We start from the raw sequence: 16304 nt of genomic DNA, 5'->3' as shown, positions 1-16304 counted from the left end.
GATTAATTGGTTACGGGTTAAATAGTTGGTGCAATCTTAATTTATTTTCGGAAGATTTTATTACTAGAGCACGTTGTTTTCAAAAATCTTAAAGAGAATATTCTAATGAGTCATTTTATATCATCTAACTTACCATATTAATTCCCCTTATTAAATTATTCATCAAATAAAACATTGAATTAATCTAAAAGTTACATAAAAACTTGAAAACATCCTATATTATGAAACGAATGGAGTATATGTTTTCTTTTTATCAACAACATTCCATATATCCCCTATATAATAAAACGGAAGTACACAACATTGTTTTGTAGACTATATAATTTTAATAAGTTGGTTACAAATAGGTTATATATTAAGTTTTATATTATTTGTATAGTCTCGATTTACACTTTCCAAAAATCTTTAAGATAATATTCTAAAGAATCATTTGATATCATCTAACTTACCATATTAATTTCCTTTATTAAATTATTCATCAAATAAAATCCTTTGTATATCTAACTTAACATATTAATTTGTTAATTATCATTATATTTCACCTCTCATTTTTATATATGATTCTATTTTGTGAAACAAATAAATTATCAGATTATTTCTTATAATTAAAAATATTTTTATTTCCGGATATACCATAAGTTGAATTTTTTTAAACAAATATAAATTGTTCAATCTATAAAATATTCAAGATTTAGTAATATTATTCTTCAAAAATAATTTCTATTGAATTAAAAAATTTACTGAGTAATGGGTCAAAATTTGGATATTAAAATTCAATTTCAAATTTTTTTGATGAATTTTATAATTTTATATTATATAATAAATTTTAAATAATTTATTTTGAAATATTTTAAAATATTGAAACCTGATATAAAAGTTAGAAACTATAAACACTCTAAATTGATTTGTTATAGCAATGTCAATAAATTGTCACTATAATATGAAAGAATTTCAAGAAACCAAGTATATTAAAAAAATTATAACAATATATTAAATTACTCATAATATAATAACTCGCTTTTTAAAAACTAAATTTATAAAATTATGTTTTATAATGACATTCAAGTCATGATGTAGAATATACATTGTTGAAATAAATTCACATACATAAACTAATACAACATATTAAAATTTTATTTTAAAATATAAAATATACAAAATTTTGCATAAAAAAAAATTTAACCAGTGTTATAGCACGAGTACTTATCTAGAATCATTAACAATATAAAATTTACAAAATATGAGTCTTTTTTCAAGCTCACGTTATCCTAAAAACTTTTAAAACAATCATAAATTATATTTTATATAAAAATTATAATATAAATAAAATAAATTTCAACATGTGCCCTAACACGGATCTTAATCTACTATTAATATATTATACTAGATAAGGGCTTGCAAGATGTACGGGTTTAAAAATTGTTGAAGAAAATAAATTCTAAATATTAAACAAATTTTTAAAAATATATATAAAAAAGTATTTCTTTAATTAAATATATAAATAAATTTTGTTAGAGAAAAAATCATATGTGTAGTTAACTTACACTTATTTATATTTATATATTTTTAATATATTATAACAACTATTACAATAATTTAAAGCTAAATTATATCCCACAAAAACTTTTGCCAAATACTCATCATTATGAATATTATTATTGTCAAATTTTTAAAAAGTTATACAACTTATTCACAAATTATTTTACATGCAAAGAGTTTATTAAAGCAACATCTAATTAGTAATTAGTAAGCATGTACAATTTTACTCTATGTTTTATCATTAAAAATATGTTCTTACACCAAAAATTATTTTATTGTTAAAATATGCTATTTATCACCACCTATAAAATATAAGAATTTGTTAGAAATACTCTTTTTCAAAAATAATCCCTTTTTTGGTCATTTTTATTTCTGTCTTCCGCTAACTTTTAATGACCATTTTACCCTTATATTAAAAATATTTTAATCAATAAAATGAAAAATAAAATTTTCCCGCCAAAAATATTTTCCAAAAATTTTCTCGCCAAAAAAATTTTGACAAAAAATTTCGACAAAAAAATTTCCGCTAAATATTTTCCCGCCAAAAAAAACTTACAAGAATTTTATAAGGTTTTAAACGGTTTAAAACCTTGTAAAAGCCTTATAAAACCTTGTAAAAGCCTTATAAAACCTTGTAAAAACTTTGTAAATGTTTTATAAAAAAACCTTTTAAAAACCTTGTAAAAGCGTTTACAAGGTTTTTATAAGGTTTTTAAAAGTTTTTAAAAGCGTTTAGAAGACTTTTAAAAGGTTTTTTAAAGGTATAAATTTCAAAAAATTTGGCGGGAAAATTCAATTTTGTAATTTTGGCGGGAATTTTTTTCATTTTTTGGCGGAATTTTTTTTCGATTTTGGTGACTGTACATTCTTGTAGTCACTCAAAAAAGGATAATTTGGTCATTTGTACATAAAAAAAGGATATGCAAAAAAGGGGTATTTTTTGAGAATGCCCCTATTATATATTTTAACAAATTAAACAAATTTTATGTTGCTTTACTTTCATTTTGGCATAATTATAGTTCTTATAATTACTAAAATTATTCTGTGACATAATGTTTTTAACCATGAAGTTTTTTTTACTCCAAAAATATTTTGGATGAACAACTGGTGAAAATTATCTAGTCTATTATAATGATTTTATGACTAACCTAATAAAAGTTGAGAAACTGAGAAAAAATTAATATAACATAATAAAAATAAAAGTTTGAAAATTATAATTTTGATGGTATATATAAGTCTTAGATAATTCAAATATGCAAAATAGGAACTTTATAAACAATCCAAAACATGACATATGTCATAGTCACGTTAAGGATCGACGACCTATTTACTCCTCAGAAGTATTGCATTGTACCAAAACTACTTAAAACTATGACCTTGTCTCAAATACTCTCGAATCGTAAATTCTCAACTTATTTCTACCCGAATCAAAAGTTCTCATATATTTCTCCATATAGCTGGGTTTAAACGATTTACGAACCAAATCTGATAGAAAACCACGTAAATCCGGTTGGAAACAAATCTTAAAATGGTTTACCATTCCAACTTCCCAAATTTGAAAATTGCTTTTCAATTACTCGATCAAGCAGCTATTGTTTCTGTACCAGAATCATCAACATTATTCAGAAGAGAAAAATCTAGATTTTAACCAGAAACATCAATCACCGACTAATCTTCCAAACATATAATGTTACTAACTGTAGAATCACTTTTGGAACCTCCATCAGTATCTCCATCCTCAATTAAATTAGCGGGATTTATATACTTTGATTTCATTTTATTGCATATGATAGTTTCCATTGGAACCTGCACGAATCAAAGACCCACGCAATAGATCGACAAAATTATATCGGAAAAAAAAATCAAAGATTTGTCAATAATTGGGACACAACAGCTGGTTCATTAGCCAAATCCCTACATTCGTAGAGAGCAAGACTCGATCCCAGGTGTGATGGTGCTACAACTGGATTTTACCAATAGCCACTGCTGTCCTATTACATTTCAAAAATAATAATTATTTTGACATAACTTATGCTATTTTTTAAAAATATTTTATTTACTATTTGTTGATTAATAATAATGTAGATGCTTAATAAATTATTTTTTTGTTTATACATGTCAAAATCTAATTGAGAAAAAATGTATAATATAATTAGCCTCCAATGGAAAATAGATTAGTTTTGTTAATTTTCCTTTATGATTTAGGAAATTTTAAAGATATAAATATGTAAATTTTATGTAGATTTAATGTTATTCTCTTAATTAGTTGTTTTGAAAATAATAATTTTTGACACTTGTCAACATCTCATTAGTATACTTGTCACGTGTCATGATTCCGTTAATGGCTAATATTGAAAACTCAACTTTATATAATACGATTTATTTAAACGGAACGTAACATGGTTATATTTGGGAACTAATGACGATTGACGAATACAAAACAATTATCAATTTAAAATCAAGTTTTATATTAAATGTACTTCTAAATTTTGTAATGAACCAAAGAAAATGTGTAGCTTCCTGTTTTTATTGAATTTTGTCCGCTCAAATCTGATGTAAAATTAAATCACATTCACTTTCATTCAATATAATATGTTATTACAAACTCCACAACAAGTTACAAATGGTTAGTATTATGTTTTTTGTTTGTTTAATTCTCATCGTAGTAGTAAGGCACAATTTGCGTTCGCACAGACAAAGGAATGGTTACATTATGCAGAGGCCAGATTGCCATTCCAAGTCAAGCTTCCAAAGTAGTAACCTGTGTTAAAAGAAGCATGATAAGAAATTTAGGAATGTAGAGACATAGCGTCTCCGGGATCACAGTTACTTGGATGCCCAATGGCGGCTCTACCGTTACTTTATAGACCGACTCAAGTGGTCCAACGTTAGTGAGGGTTCTGGTGAGAGTAACTTCATCTTTGAGGTTGGGGATTGTGATGGAAGCTAAGTTGAAATCAAGAACAACTTGTTTGGGATTTGAACAGACTGTTCCTTTACCGACAAGCTGTTCAAACCAACAGAGCACATGTAGAGTACATAGTCTTCGAGTCCCAAGTCGTATACCAGACCAGGTTTTGTAGCTTTCTCTGGATTCACAAGGCCTCCACCGTAGTCGAATGGATCAGCTAGCTTCCGAGGCGACCCTTCTGCAATAATCTGCTCTCCAAATGGATCTGTTCTCCAAGCTGAAGTGTAAAGATGATACCACGATCAGTATGTTTCTCTTTTCTCATATGTACATTGTATGAAAAAATATTAAGAACCTGTAGTAACAATGGCTGATCTTATGGCAGCAGGAGACCAATTACGGTGTAGAGCTTTGAGAAGCGCAACAAATCCTGAAATGGTAGGTGTCGGTGGGAAATGTGTTTTAACTCTCTACTCATGAACCACATTTTAGTAATGGGTCCACTTGGGCTTTGTTTTTTAACTCGTTAATCATAATTAAGTCATTTGTCGGCAAATTATTTTCACGTCAGCTACAAATTATTCCTTAAATGTATACAAATTTTTCTTGAATGTAGTAGAGTTTATCACAAGCGCTCAAACAGTTTGTGATCAATTGCATGAGTACAAAAATGATTATTAAAGAAGAGATTGTTAAAAGAACAGTCGCACGCGCCTTTTGCATGAAGAGTCTCAAGAGATGGTTTAGGTGCGCGTTGGTATTTTCGAGTTTTGCTTATTGTACTCTCGTACTGTTACATTACACCTCTAGAAAAGAGAATCATAGACAAATTTTGAGCAGTTGGGTGAATATTTAATAGTGGTGCACTTAGTTTAGTTAGAACAATAACAAATTGTAAAAAATTGATAAGAGAATGACACTGTTTCAACTTTAGTGACAATCTATTCTTTGAATAGTAAAAGAAAACAAATAATAACAGTTTAGTTGGTGAGAGAGGGATTTGGTGGTGACGTGGTCTGTCAATTTCCTCTAACAAAAGAGTATTGACTTAATTATATGAAAGGTTGTCTATGTTAGCAGTCAACAGTAAAAAATCCACCGTTGGATCATCAATGATCACAAATGATTTGCGACATATTTAATGTATTGTCTAACCTGTTCTTCACTTTCCACTACCTAAAAAAGAAACAGCCTAAAAGACTCTAAGCTGAAGAACAAGTAAGTAAAGAAACTGTTTGCTTCTCCGATTCACACTCTTGCCTCTGTTCCGTTTTGCTGGGAAGAACAACCAGGCAAGCCCAAGAACCCTCTGAAAATCTGATGGCTTTTTAGGACACTTCTAAACCGCAGAAACAAACCCCTGAAATCTTCCTCAATGGTTAATAGATGATGAGCCACTACTGATCAAGGAAGATTGCATGAAAATAAATAGAAACTAAAAAAAACATATACCTAATGAAAAAAATCTGAAAGTATGGGCTTGGACATTTGGAGATAAGAAATATACAAAGTAGAAACTTCACCATTATTAATCAAACTTACATAGAGGTCAGAAGTAGGTTTAAATTATAGAAATAAAAGTAGGTTATTTGTATATTGAGGAAGTGGCCTATACCACCTCCAAACAGATGAAACCTCTAGAGGTCAGAAGAAGACTTCTCTGCAATGAATAAAAGTGTAATATCTGATTACTTGTTTTCCAAGGAACCTAATTAGGGGAAAAAATTGAAAAGCTAATGGCCTAGTTGTGATCGTGGATTTCATCCTCCAAACAGATGAAACCTATAGAGGTCAGAAGAAGACTTCTCTGCAATGAATAAAAAAGTGTAATATCTGATTACTTGTTTTCCAAGGAAGCTAATTAGGGAAAAAAATGAAAAGCTAATGGCCTAGTTGTGATCCTCTCAAGAAGTCACGTAGAACTCGGAATCTAGACCGTAAACAATCAACCGCCACAAGCCGAGTCGAATTGGGCGGGTCAATCAATCCCTAGCCCCGACCCCTTAATACCACATTACCATACCATTACCCTTAAAAGCCTCCTCTTGGATTACAAGCTCACGTTACCAAGCTCGGCCACAGATGATGCCTCTTTCGATGTGGGACATATATAAGTTTTCATTAACCAAATTAATCTCCTCATTCATATTAATATTATATGTATCTTATATAATATGAGAAGGTTTTCTCCTAATTTTGCATAATACGACGACATTTGGTAACATATATTTTGAACACCTGTCCTCACTTCTCAATAATTTTTTTTTATTTTTTTTTTAAATGTACATACATTATTTTTCATATTTATTAAATTTAAATGATATTTCTGTATTAAAAAATACATTGACATTTATGCAATGTCCTTTTAGTAATTATATATAGATATCATTTATCCATATTTTATATAATTAACATAACATTATAATTTCACATAGGTATCATTTATCAATATTTTATATAATTACCATAACATTCTAATTTTGCAAATAAGAAAAAAATAAATATTAATATCATAATTTTGGAAAATATAATGTGATGGTTATTTAATTTTTTTACTAATGTTGACAAAAAATGTATAATATTTGTTTCACAGTTTTTGTGCCTGAAGATCAAATCAATTTATTCTAAAATAATTTCAAGATATAAAACAATCTGATATTTTATATTTCTTTAATAGTAATCATTATCACAATTTATTGCATATTAATTCTTTAAAATGTAACTCCCATGATGTTTGAAAATTAAAAACAAATCTTTCATCATATGAATACACTTTAATGTATTAATTGCAATACAATTATTTTTTTACAAAAAAAAAAAAAATACAGACAAAGCCTATGGTATATTTATTTTTTGAAATGTAACAATAATAAAAAAAAACTGAAAAACCTCTCATACTACTACAAATTAATCTATAAATAGGTAGACAAAATCTTCATCACAAATCATACTCTACCTCTCACATAATTTTCTAAATTTTGCAATATTTTACTTTTTTTTATGTGACATTTGTAGGTTTTAAAATTAATAAATTGAGTCCAAATTTTGGAGCATATATAGAAGTGAACATGTGAAATATGGTTATTTATTAGAAAGAGTTAGATGAAGAAGGTATTAGGCACATAACACATTCTCACTTGTAAATGTTGGTAAATGTTGTTACGAATGCCTATTTTGTATATCAATGTTGTAATTTGTTTTTCTTTTGATCCATTTGATAAAATTTTAATATAAAAATTTTAGTTTTTGATCATAATTCTTAAACCCTAATAGATTTTATATCTTAGTCATAATATTTATGCTACTTATTACCCATGCTATATTTTATACAAGTGTGTTTGTATGTATTACCCATGAAAATGAGTTTAAACAAATATTAACTGTTTCAAATAATACTACTTTAAATTTGTTCCTTAACGTTACAACTGTGTTTGTATGTATTCACTAACTTTGTTTCCGATAACCATTTCCATAGTCCTTTATTTTATTTATAGGTTATGACTTCTGATGAGAAAGGTTTTGCGATGGTTTAGGATTTAGAGTCGAGGAAGATTTGGACGTCTAGGTGATATATAACTCATGATATGGGTTTCCAAAGTCATGTGATTTTTCCATATTCAGTTTTTATTTTCTTACACAATTTAGTCTTAATTATTTTCTTAAAATATAAAACATCTAATTTCTTTTCACAACATTATTGTTTGGGTTATACTATGTATGCACTTTTTTCTCTTCCCATATGTTCCATTATTTTTCCTAGCCATGATCGATTGTTGATGATGTGATGATAGTGCTTACCCGCAAGCAAAGTGAAACTACGATTTTTGTGTCTCCTAGTAGGTCTCACTTAACCTTATGTAGTTGTAGGTATTAAGGTATCAATCCAGTTGGGAAACAATTGAGATGCAATCAAGAAATCACAAGTCAAGCCAATTTCAAGAGAGTGGGTTTATATCTAACAATCCTAGAATGATCAGAATATAAAACGGAAATGAACTACAGAAATAGAAACGAAAATGCATGACAAGAAGCGAACATGAATAAGTAAAAGCAAAAACGATTCTAAGCATGAATTAGATAGCAAGAATAGAAACGTCTCAGGAATGCAATAAAAATCAGAAGGATAAGAGTCCTAAGGATGGGAGTAATTGATGTCAGTGGAGTCTCCTAGTCTATAGAGTGTTTAACATGCCACAAGCAAACTATCCCTAGACAATGAACATCACCACTTACCTAATCCAATCTCTTGACAGAAGCTACTCAGACTCAACCACTTCCAAACCTAGCTCTCGCTAGATAAACATGGTCGAGCAGGCATGACAAACCAGTTCATTCACGTCAACGAACACCCTAGACAACTAATCTCTTAGGCTAGGAATGCAAGTCTCTGGCACTAGTTGGTCAGACATTTCATCACACATCTTTTGGGTGTGGAAATGTCTAAGACCTAGTTCCAGTTGATCAGAGAGAAACTAGTATTTCTTATTCTAGTTCAGAAGGGAATCACACGAATCTAAACTTAAACACCCTACATACTAAAAACCCTTGGCGTACCGCGGGTACTATCCTAGTAATAATAATAACAAAAGGCATGTGTTAATTTCTTGGTTCCAAAGTAAATAAAATCTAAGGTTTTTTGTGAACATTTAAGTGTATACACTAGGCAAAAATAAAGGTGTTTTTTTTTTTTGAAAAAAGGTAAAGTTAAATGCTCAAATTGCAGTTGGCCCATGCGGTCAGACAAAACAGTTCTGAATCCAGAGTCATCGCAATATGAACCGAAGAAGAAGTAAACTTAAGTCACAACCCCTGAACCTTGTGTTTGGTTATATATTTCTAATTGACTGCTCTCTGATCTGAAGGATGTATTGGTTTCTCTGAAGTAGTGTCTGTGTGATTCAAGACGTGATACATGATTGTTGGTGTTTTATGTACGTGAGAAGTTTCTAGATGGTTTGAGAAGGCAATATTGAATGATGGTTTGTGGATGAATTGAAGAGAAAAACTATTATTTCTTTGGTTGATTAAATTGGAGTTTTACAAGGAAAAGGAAAATAGCAAAAAGAAAAAAGTCATTTTTCTTATGAAATTTGGAAATCTTCTCCTATGGTGATTAGGAAGTCTTGATGGATATATAAGTAGGTGTTGGGCACGTTCTAGAGAGGCAAGTGAGCTGAGACATAAAGGTTAGAACCCTAGAGAGTTTTCTATTTGTGTGCGGCTTAGTTTCGCGGTTTGGTGTTTGTGTTGTTCAAGCTTCTTTGTTCGTCGGTGTGACGTGTGTGTGAAGGTTACTACAGAGATTTGAAGATCTGAAGTCTAGGCTCAGGGGGAGTTTAGCCCAAGGTTAGGTTATCTTGGTTTGAATCTAGGCTCGGTGTGAGTTTAGTTAAGGGTAGAGATTTATCCTTAAGATTTCATGTTATAGAACAGAGCGGTGAATTAAGAGGGTTGTGCTTGATTTACGCGTTTGCGAATAGATTGTATTTGCTTTCTTGTTCTAGTGGAATCGAAATCTGGACGTGGTCCCAGGAGTAGGAGAAACCGAACCTCGTTAACAAAGCTCTTATGTTATTTACTTTCTGCACTTTATTATTTGCACCTCATCCGCATTTACAAGTGGTATCAGAGCGGGTTCTCGATAGAGATTTAGTCTAGTTTTGGGTGGATCAAGGGTGAGGGTAGTTCAGGAAGTAAGGCAAAGCTTTGAATCAGTTTTGATGAATTCATACAGAGAAGGCACGTCTATGTCAAGACCATTGTTGCTTGATTCAACGAATTACGGATATTGGAAGGTTCGTATGCAAGCGTTTATTAGTAACCTTGATGAAGATTGTTGGAATTCGATTGAGCTTGGTTGGGAGCCTCCTAAATTTTTGGATGATAAAGGAGTTGAGAGTCTTAAGCCAAGACATAAGTGGAATGTTGCAGAGAAAAAGCTATCAAGTTGTAATTCAACGGCCAAGACAGCGATTTATAATGTCATTGATTCAAGCCACTTCAAGTTAATTTCTCAATGTGTATCAGCTCAGAAAGCGTGGAAGTCATTGGAGAATATGTTTGAGGGTACTTCAAGTGTTAAGAGAACAAAGCTGGATATGTTGGCATCACAATTTGAGAATCTAAGGATGGAAGAAAAAGAAATTATGGCTGAGTTCAGTGCTAAGTTATGTGATATATCTAATGAGGCTTTTGCTCTTGGAAAGCAGTACAAAGACAAAAAGCTTGTGAAGAAGCTAAAGCGATCATTGCCTACAAAATTTGAGTCAAAAATTTCTGCAGTTGAAGAAGCTCATAATTTAGATGAGATGACTTTTGATGAGTTTGTCAGGATTCTTAAGGCTTTTGAATTAAGCAAAGCATATGAAGCTGAAGGAGTAAAGAAGAAAGATGATCAAGTTAAGGAAGCAATAAAGAAGGCAGTTGACATTGGAGTAGCTCTTAAGGTATCAGCTTGTGAAGATTCAATGGTTATGTTATCAAGACAATTTGCTAAATTTCTGAAGCGTAAGGGCGAAGAGAAGCAAAATAGAATGGGTGAAGAGATGAAGACTTCATCAAAGAATGTTCAATGTTTTGAACGCAAAGGATACGGTCATTTATGGTCTGATTGTGCCAATCTACAAAAGCATAAGAAGAAGGCTATGAATGTTGTTACTAGTGATTCTGAAGTTGATTCAGATGAAGAAGAAGAACTAAAGAATTTTGTGGCGTTTACAACTTTTGAAGATAGTTCTGAATCAGTGTTTGCATCAGCGTCTGCATTAGTGTCTGCAACTGCTTCTAAACCTGCAGCAAAACCTACAACTGCATCTGAACATGAATCTGATAATGATAGTGATGCAGAGGATATGAGTTATGAAGAACTTAGTAAGAGTTATGAGAAGTTGTATGCACATCGGCTTAAGGTAGTTGAAGAAAATTCAGTTTTGATTAAGGAGAAGCTCGAGTTAGAGGCTAAAGTCGTTAAAGCAGAGAAACATGCAACAAAGAAGAGAGAGAAGAAGCATTACAAGCTAAAGTGCAACTTGAAGAAACTCAAAAGAATTTGAGAATGCTTAATAATGGTACAAAGAAGTTGGATCACATTCTGAGTATAGGCAAGACTGATAAGTGTGGCCTTGGATATAGAGGAAAAGTTTCAAAATCGGATATGGTGTTTGTTTCAAGTGAAAAAATCACGTATGCATCATGAACTGTGCTAGAGACTGTTTCAAAGACTGCTACAAAGAGTGGTTCAGAGACTGTGTTTTTGAAAGAGCATGGTCAAAGAATTTCTGAATTGGAGAATGCACCTAGACAAGTGTTTCGACCTGTTTGCCATCATTGTGGTTGTGTTGGGCATATTAGGCCAAGATATTTCAGATTGTTGAGAGAAAGGAGCCGCATGGAGAATGCTTTTGATGTGAGGTTTCAAGGTTCTACATGTTATCATTGTGGAGTTCAAGGACATATTAAGAGGAATTGCTTCAGGTTCATTCAAGAGGTTAAATATGGAGGTCTAAGGCACAACAAGATATGGGCTAGAAAAGATGAATTCTATGGAAGTGGTGTACTAGGATATCAACCGCGTATTGCAAAGCGGGGAGAATTTTCCAGTTAGTTTTTGACTATGTTGTGACTCATTCAGAGGGAGAATGAAGATGTGTCTGGTGATGTTGTTTAACTGTTTGAACTGATGAATTCACAAGCATAGTCAAAAAGGGGGAGAATGAAGATGTATTGGTTTCTCTGAAGTAGTGTCTGTGTGATTCAAAACGTGATACATGATTGTTGGTGTTTTCTGTGCGTGAGAAGTTTCTAGAAGGTTTGAGAAGGAAATATTGAAGGATGATTTGAGGATGAATTGAAGAGGAAAACTATTATTTATTTGGTTGATTAAATTGGAGTTTTACAAGGAAAAGGAAAATAGCAAAAAGGAAAAAGTCTTTTTTCTTATGAAATTTGGAAATCTTCTCCTATGGTGATTATGAAGTCTTGATGGATATATAAGGAGGTGTTGGGCACGTTCTAGAGAGGCAAGTGAGCTGAGGCATAAAGGTTAGAACCCTAGAGAGTTTTCTATTTGTGTGCGGCTTAGTTTCGCGGTTTGGTGCTTATGTTGTTCAAGCTTCTTTGTTCGTCGGTGTGACGTGTGTGTGAAGGTTGCTACAGAGATTTGAAGATCTGAAGTCTAGGCTCAGGGGGAGTTTAGCCCAAGGTTAGGTTATCTTGGTTTGAATCTAGGCTCGGTGTGAGTTTAGTTAAGGGTAGAGATTTATCCTTAAGATTTCATGTTATAGAACAGAGCGGTGAATTAAGAGGGTTCTGCTTGATTTACACGTTTGCGAATAGGTTGTATTTGCTTTCTTGTTCTAGTAGAATCGAAATCTGGACGTGGTCCTGGAGAGTAGGAAAAACCAAACCTCGTTAACAAAGCTCTTGTGTTATTTACTTTCTGTGCACCTCATCCGCATTTACATAATCACACTTGGCATCATCAGTCTGAAGCTGGAATCTACAAAGAGGACAGGTGTTTGTTGTGCTTAACCATTGCACAATAAAATTCTCATGATAATTGTATCTACATGGAAGCTTCTTCCCGATTTCGATCCATCACCATTGCATCTAGACACACATTACAAAACATCCCACGTGCTTTTTTCCCCTTATAGGAGACAAAGCAAACATTTCAGGCTTTTTGTAAAATTGTTTTGAACTATAATTCCTCTATTTCCCAAGTAAAATTAAATATACTCAAACATGAAAAATTATAACATACAGATGAGACAAAACAAACATGAAAAATTAATGCTAAATCTTGTTTCCCAAGGAAGTGAAAAAAATAGAGCTTAGCAAACAAGTTAATGCTCCAATTGCGATTTACCTCATGAGGTCACGCAATGCAACTCCGGAGAACAAAAAAGTTAATGCTCCAACATAAGCCGAACCAATCATCTACACCACTTCTTTGCCCCCACTTTTGGTCCCAAGCTCACGTAACCTATCTTTGACAAATCTTATTTGTTAATATCTTTGGCAAATCTTTTTTTTTTTTTTTTTGAACAAAGGAAGGACTATCTTTGGCAAATCTTATGCATTCAATTAACTCTTTANAAAAAAAAAAAAAAAAAAAGAACCTTCCGTCATCCCACTGATTCCAACGTACGACCTTCGACAGAATGATTTTGGCCAACCCAATTATAAATATGGTTGTTACGAACTTGTGGTGGGGCCAAAACCCGTGGACTTCAACGGGCCACTTGTGTAAAAACAATTTTATGAGCATATAAAGCTTTGTGAAAAGCTGTGGAACAACTCAACAAAGGCTTTTTATAAATTTAGAAGATAAGATTCTATCGTACATTTATATATAGTTTAAAAAGATATGTCTAGTGGTGATAGTTTTGTCTTAATGTATATTTTAAAGAACATTTGCTAACATTCATAAGAAACAAACTTATCTTGCACCGTCCCTATTAAATGAGTTTTGAGCGAGTAAAACCTGGAAGCCTGTCATTTTTTGCAGCTTAACCCTCTATCTCTAAAAAATGCTATTTATTTCTACGAAATAAAAAATAATATGCAATATAACATGTTTCTTTACTGTAAATTTTAAAAATATTAGCACATAATACATCAAATTAAAGTCCTCGAGGAGTGGAACTCTATATTTAGAATTTTAATAATCTAATGTATGTGACTGTGAAAACATGTAAAAGATATGTATAAGGCTTATATTGCGTATTACTTTTGATTTTATATGATTGATTTGCATTTTCTGCAGGTGGAATGTAAAGTTGCACAAATTGGCCATCTGGAAATTTTTTTTGTACAAAACCCTTATTAAAGAGATCGAATAGAGAGGATTTTATTTTTTGATTTCATACAAAGTAGACTTTCTTTAGGTTGATGAAGCTTTGAAGGCGTCAAGACAGCTCGCAGTAGCGAGTGATCTCTTCCAAAACTTGTCCCAATACTCTACAAATGGAAAGGTTCTGTAAACAGCAAGAGATTCTTGTTCATTGATCAGCTCGTTTGCTGGACCAATCACTGCATCTGTCGAAGGGAAATAGAATGTTGGAATCGATAATCGCTCCCTCTCGGTGTTTACAACGGCTCTGTGGAGCACACTCTTGTATTTGTCATTACTTATAACCTTATACGAGGAGACACAACCACTTAAAACAGAAGAATTTTAACCAAAAAAATTATTAAAAATTAAACAAAATTTTTGATTTGTTTTGATTACCAAACCTGCATTTGGTCGCCGATGTTGACAGTGAAAGTGTTGGGAATTGGATTAACAGAGAACCACTTATCATCCTTAAAGACTTGCAAACCAGAGACGTGGTCTTGAAGAAGGACCGTGATAACGGTTGGGTCTTTATGTCCGGGAAGTCCGTAAGTAAGCTCGGGCTCGGGACATGGCGGATAGTAGTTAAAGGCCATGTGTTGAGCATGTTGGCGTAATATATTGCTTATATGGTCGCTTTCAAGGCCTAAGCTCTCTGAGATGGCCTCAAGAAGTGTCAAGATCAAAGCTCTTACGCTCGTGGCATATTCAGCTGTGACTTCTTTGAAGGAATTGGGACTAGAAGGCCATTCTTCTATGAAATCTTTAATGGGAAAGCAATGAAGTCTAAGGAAGTCTCTCCAGTTCAAGACCTTGTCTGCGCTGACATTAAAACTGGTGGACACTCTCGTCGTCTTTGTTGAGTCTGCGGAATAATGTTTGACTCTTTCGCTCTCCGGTTGATGGAAAAAATCTCTAGCAACGGTTAGCATTTTATCTATTGTTTTATCCGATACTCCGTGATTCTTGATCTGTTACATAATCAACACGAAAATTTTGAAACAGAGTAAAGATAGTGTACTGCAATGAAAACCAAGTAACTTAGTGAATTTTAAGGACAACACATAGTAAAAATGAAACAAAACAATACTAAATGAGACCTGGAAGAAACCATAAGTAGAACATGCGTTAGCAAGTTGATGGACAATCTCGGCTCGATTAGGTCCATGGAGCTCCTGGAGATCGATCAGAGGGATTGAATCGCCGGAACTCTCAACATCCAACAAGTTCGGACGGTCCGAGATGGGTCGGACGTAGTTTGGAGGGACATGACTAATGGAAGAGGCAAAATCAGACACTAAGAGCTTAGATGTTGCAGAAACTGCCATGGTGAGGCAGTTTGGTAATGTCAATCTTACATAATATAAACAATGGTAACGTTTAATGTGTATATGGGTACAGATATATAGTGTAAGTAATCTAGGAACATTGAGGTGTGACGTCGGCCATGGTGACGTCATTCTCGTATATTTTTAGCTGTTAATACTTACGGCAACATTTGTAAAGTAACACTTGCGTAATTGTATTATTTAGTTGTAATGAAGAGGTGTACAAGTGTCGTAATATCTAAACAAAAACTAAATTGTCAATGGTTTGTATGAGTGAGTGTAAATGAATAAACATGAAAAAATAATGACTGTATATGATTTTCTGATTTTTTTTAAATTGATTTGAAGTCTTATCTAAACATGAGAAAATATACAACGTTTACAGCACGGTTGATTGGTTGACCTGCCAATTGAGCTGTTAAATCATTATGCCCCCTACAGAGGTCAAAGCAAATATATATATATACTTAACGAAAATGTGATCAAAATTCGTTTTTAAAAATATAGAATTTGTGATCCATCTTCCTTCATCTTTAAATTTCACAAAATTTATATATTAATATAATAATAGTGTTTTTTAGGATATGTGTTAATTTTTTTTTGTCATCGTTAAATCTACAAGAGCTCGACTCATAGTCATTGCAATAATAACAAAAGAGAAGGACTTTTTTGGCTTAATTAGACTAAACCA

The 16304-nt window shown here is 32.1% G+C and overlaps 2 protein-coding genes and 1 pseudogene across 2 annotated transcripts; 1 reads left to right on the top strand and 2 right to left on the bottom strand.

Annotated features, from left to right (window-relative positions):
- LOC104709622 (subtilisin-like protease SBT3.8) lies at nt 4151-7923 on the bottom strand. The gene is made up of 3 exons (XM_010426203.1): nt 7900-7923; nt 4806-4920; nt 4151-4727 (listed from the first exon to the last, which is right to left on the bottom strand). The coding sequence occupies exons 1-3, from the start codon at nt 7921-7923 to the stop codon at nt 4486-4488; spliced, it is 381 nt and encodes a 126-aa protein (XP_010424505.1). The 3' UTR covers nt 4151-4485.
- On the top strand, nt 10198-12146 carry LOC109125950 (annotated as a pseudogene).
- Nucleotides 14146-15642, bottom strand: LOC104707336 (protein DMR6-LIKE OXYGENASE 1-like). The gene is made up of 3 exons (XM_010423663.1): nt 15386-15642; nt 14687-15256; nt 14146-14588 (listed from the first exon to the last, which is right to left on the bottom strand). The coding sequence occupies exons 1-3, from the start codon at nt 15611-15613 to the stop codon at nt 14334-14336; spliced, it is 1053 nt and encodes a 350-aa protein (XP_010421965.1). The 5' UTR covers nt 15614-15642; the 3' UTR covers nt 14146-14333.

Source organism: Camelina sativa, chromosome 8, assembly GCF_000633955.1.
Source record: "Camelina sativa cultivar DH55 chromosome 8, Cs, whole genome shotgun sequence".
NCBI classification, from domain to species: Eukaryota; Viridiplantae; Streptophyta; class Magnoliopsida; order Brassicales; family Brassicaceae; genus Camelina; species Camelina sativa.
This window is presented reverse-complemented; position numbering and strand designations above follow the sequence as displayed.

What these genes read in the sequence shown, in the direction of transcription:
- LOC104709622 (XM_010426203.1), bottom strand. Translation starts at nt 7,923, where the DNA reads ATGGAAATGGTTATCGGAAACAAA. An exon ending in AAATGGTTATCGGAAACAAA is followed by an intron (nt 4,921 to 7,899) that starts GTTAGTGAATAC and finishes GTTCATGAGTAG; the next exon opens with AGAGTTAAAACACATTTCCC. An exon ending in ATCAGCCATTGTTACTACAG is followed by an intron (nt 4,728 to 4,805) that starts GTTCTTAATATT and finishes TTTACACTTCAG; the next exon opens with CTTGGAGAACAGATCCATTT.
- LOC104707336 (XM_010423663.1), bottom strand. Translation starts at nt 15,613, where the DNA reads ATGGCAGTTTCTGCAACATCTAAGCTCTTAGTGTCTGATTTTGCCTCT. An exon ending in CTACTTATGGTTTCTTCCAG is followed by an intron (nt 15,257 to 15,385) that starts GTCTCATTTAGT and finishes ATTATGTAACAG; the next exon opens with ATCAAGAATCACGGAGTATC. An exon ending in ACATCGGCGACCAAATGCAG is followed by an intron (nt 14,589 to 14,686) that starts GTTTGGTAATCA and finishes TCCTCGTATAAG; the next exon opens with GTTATAAGTAATGACAAATA.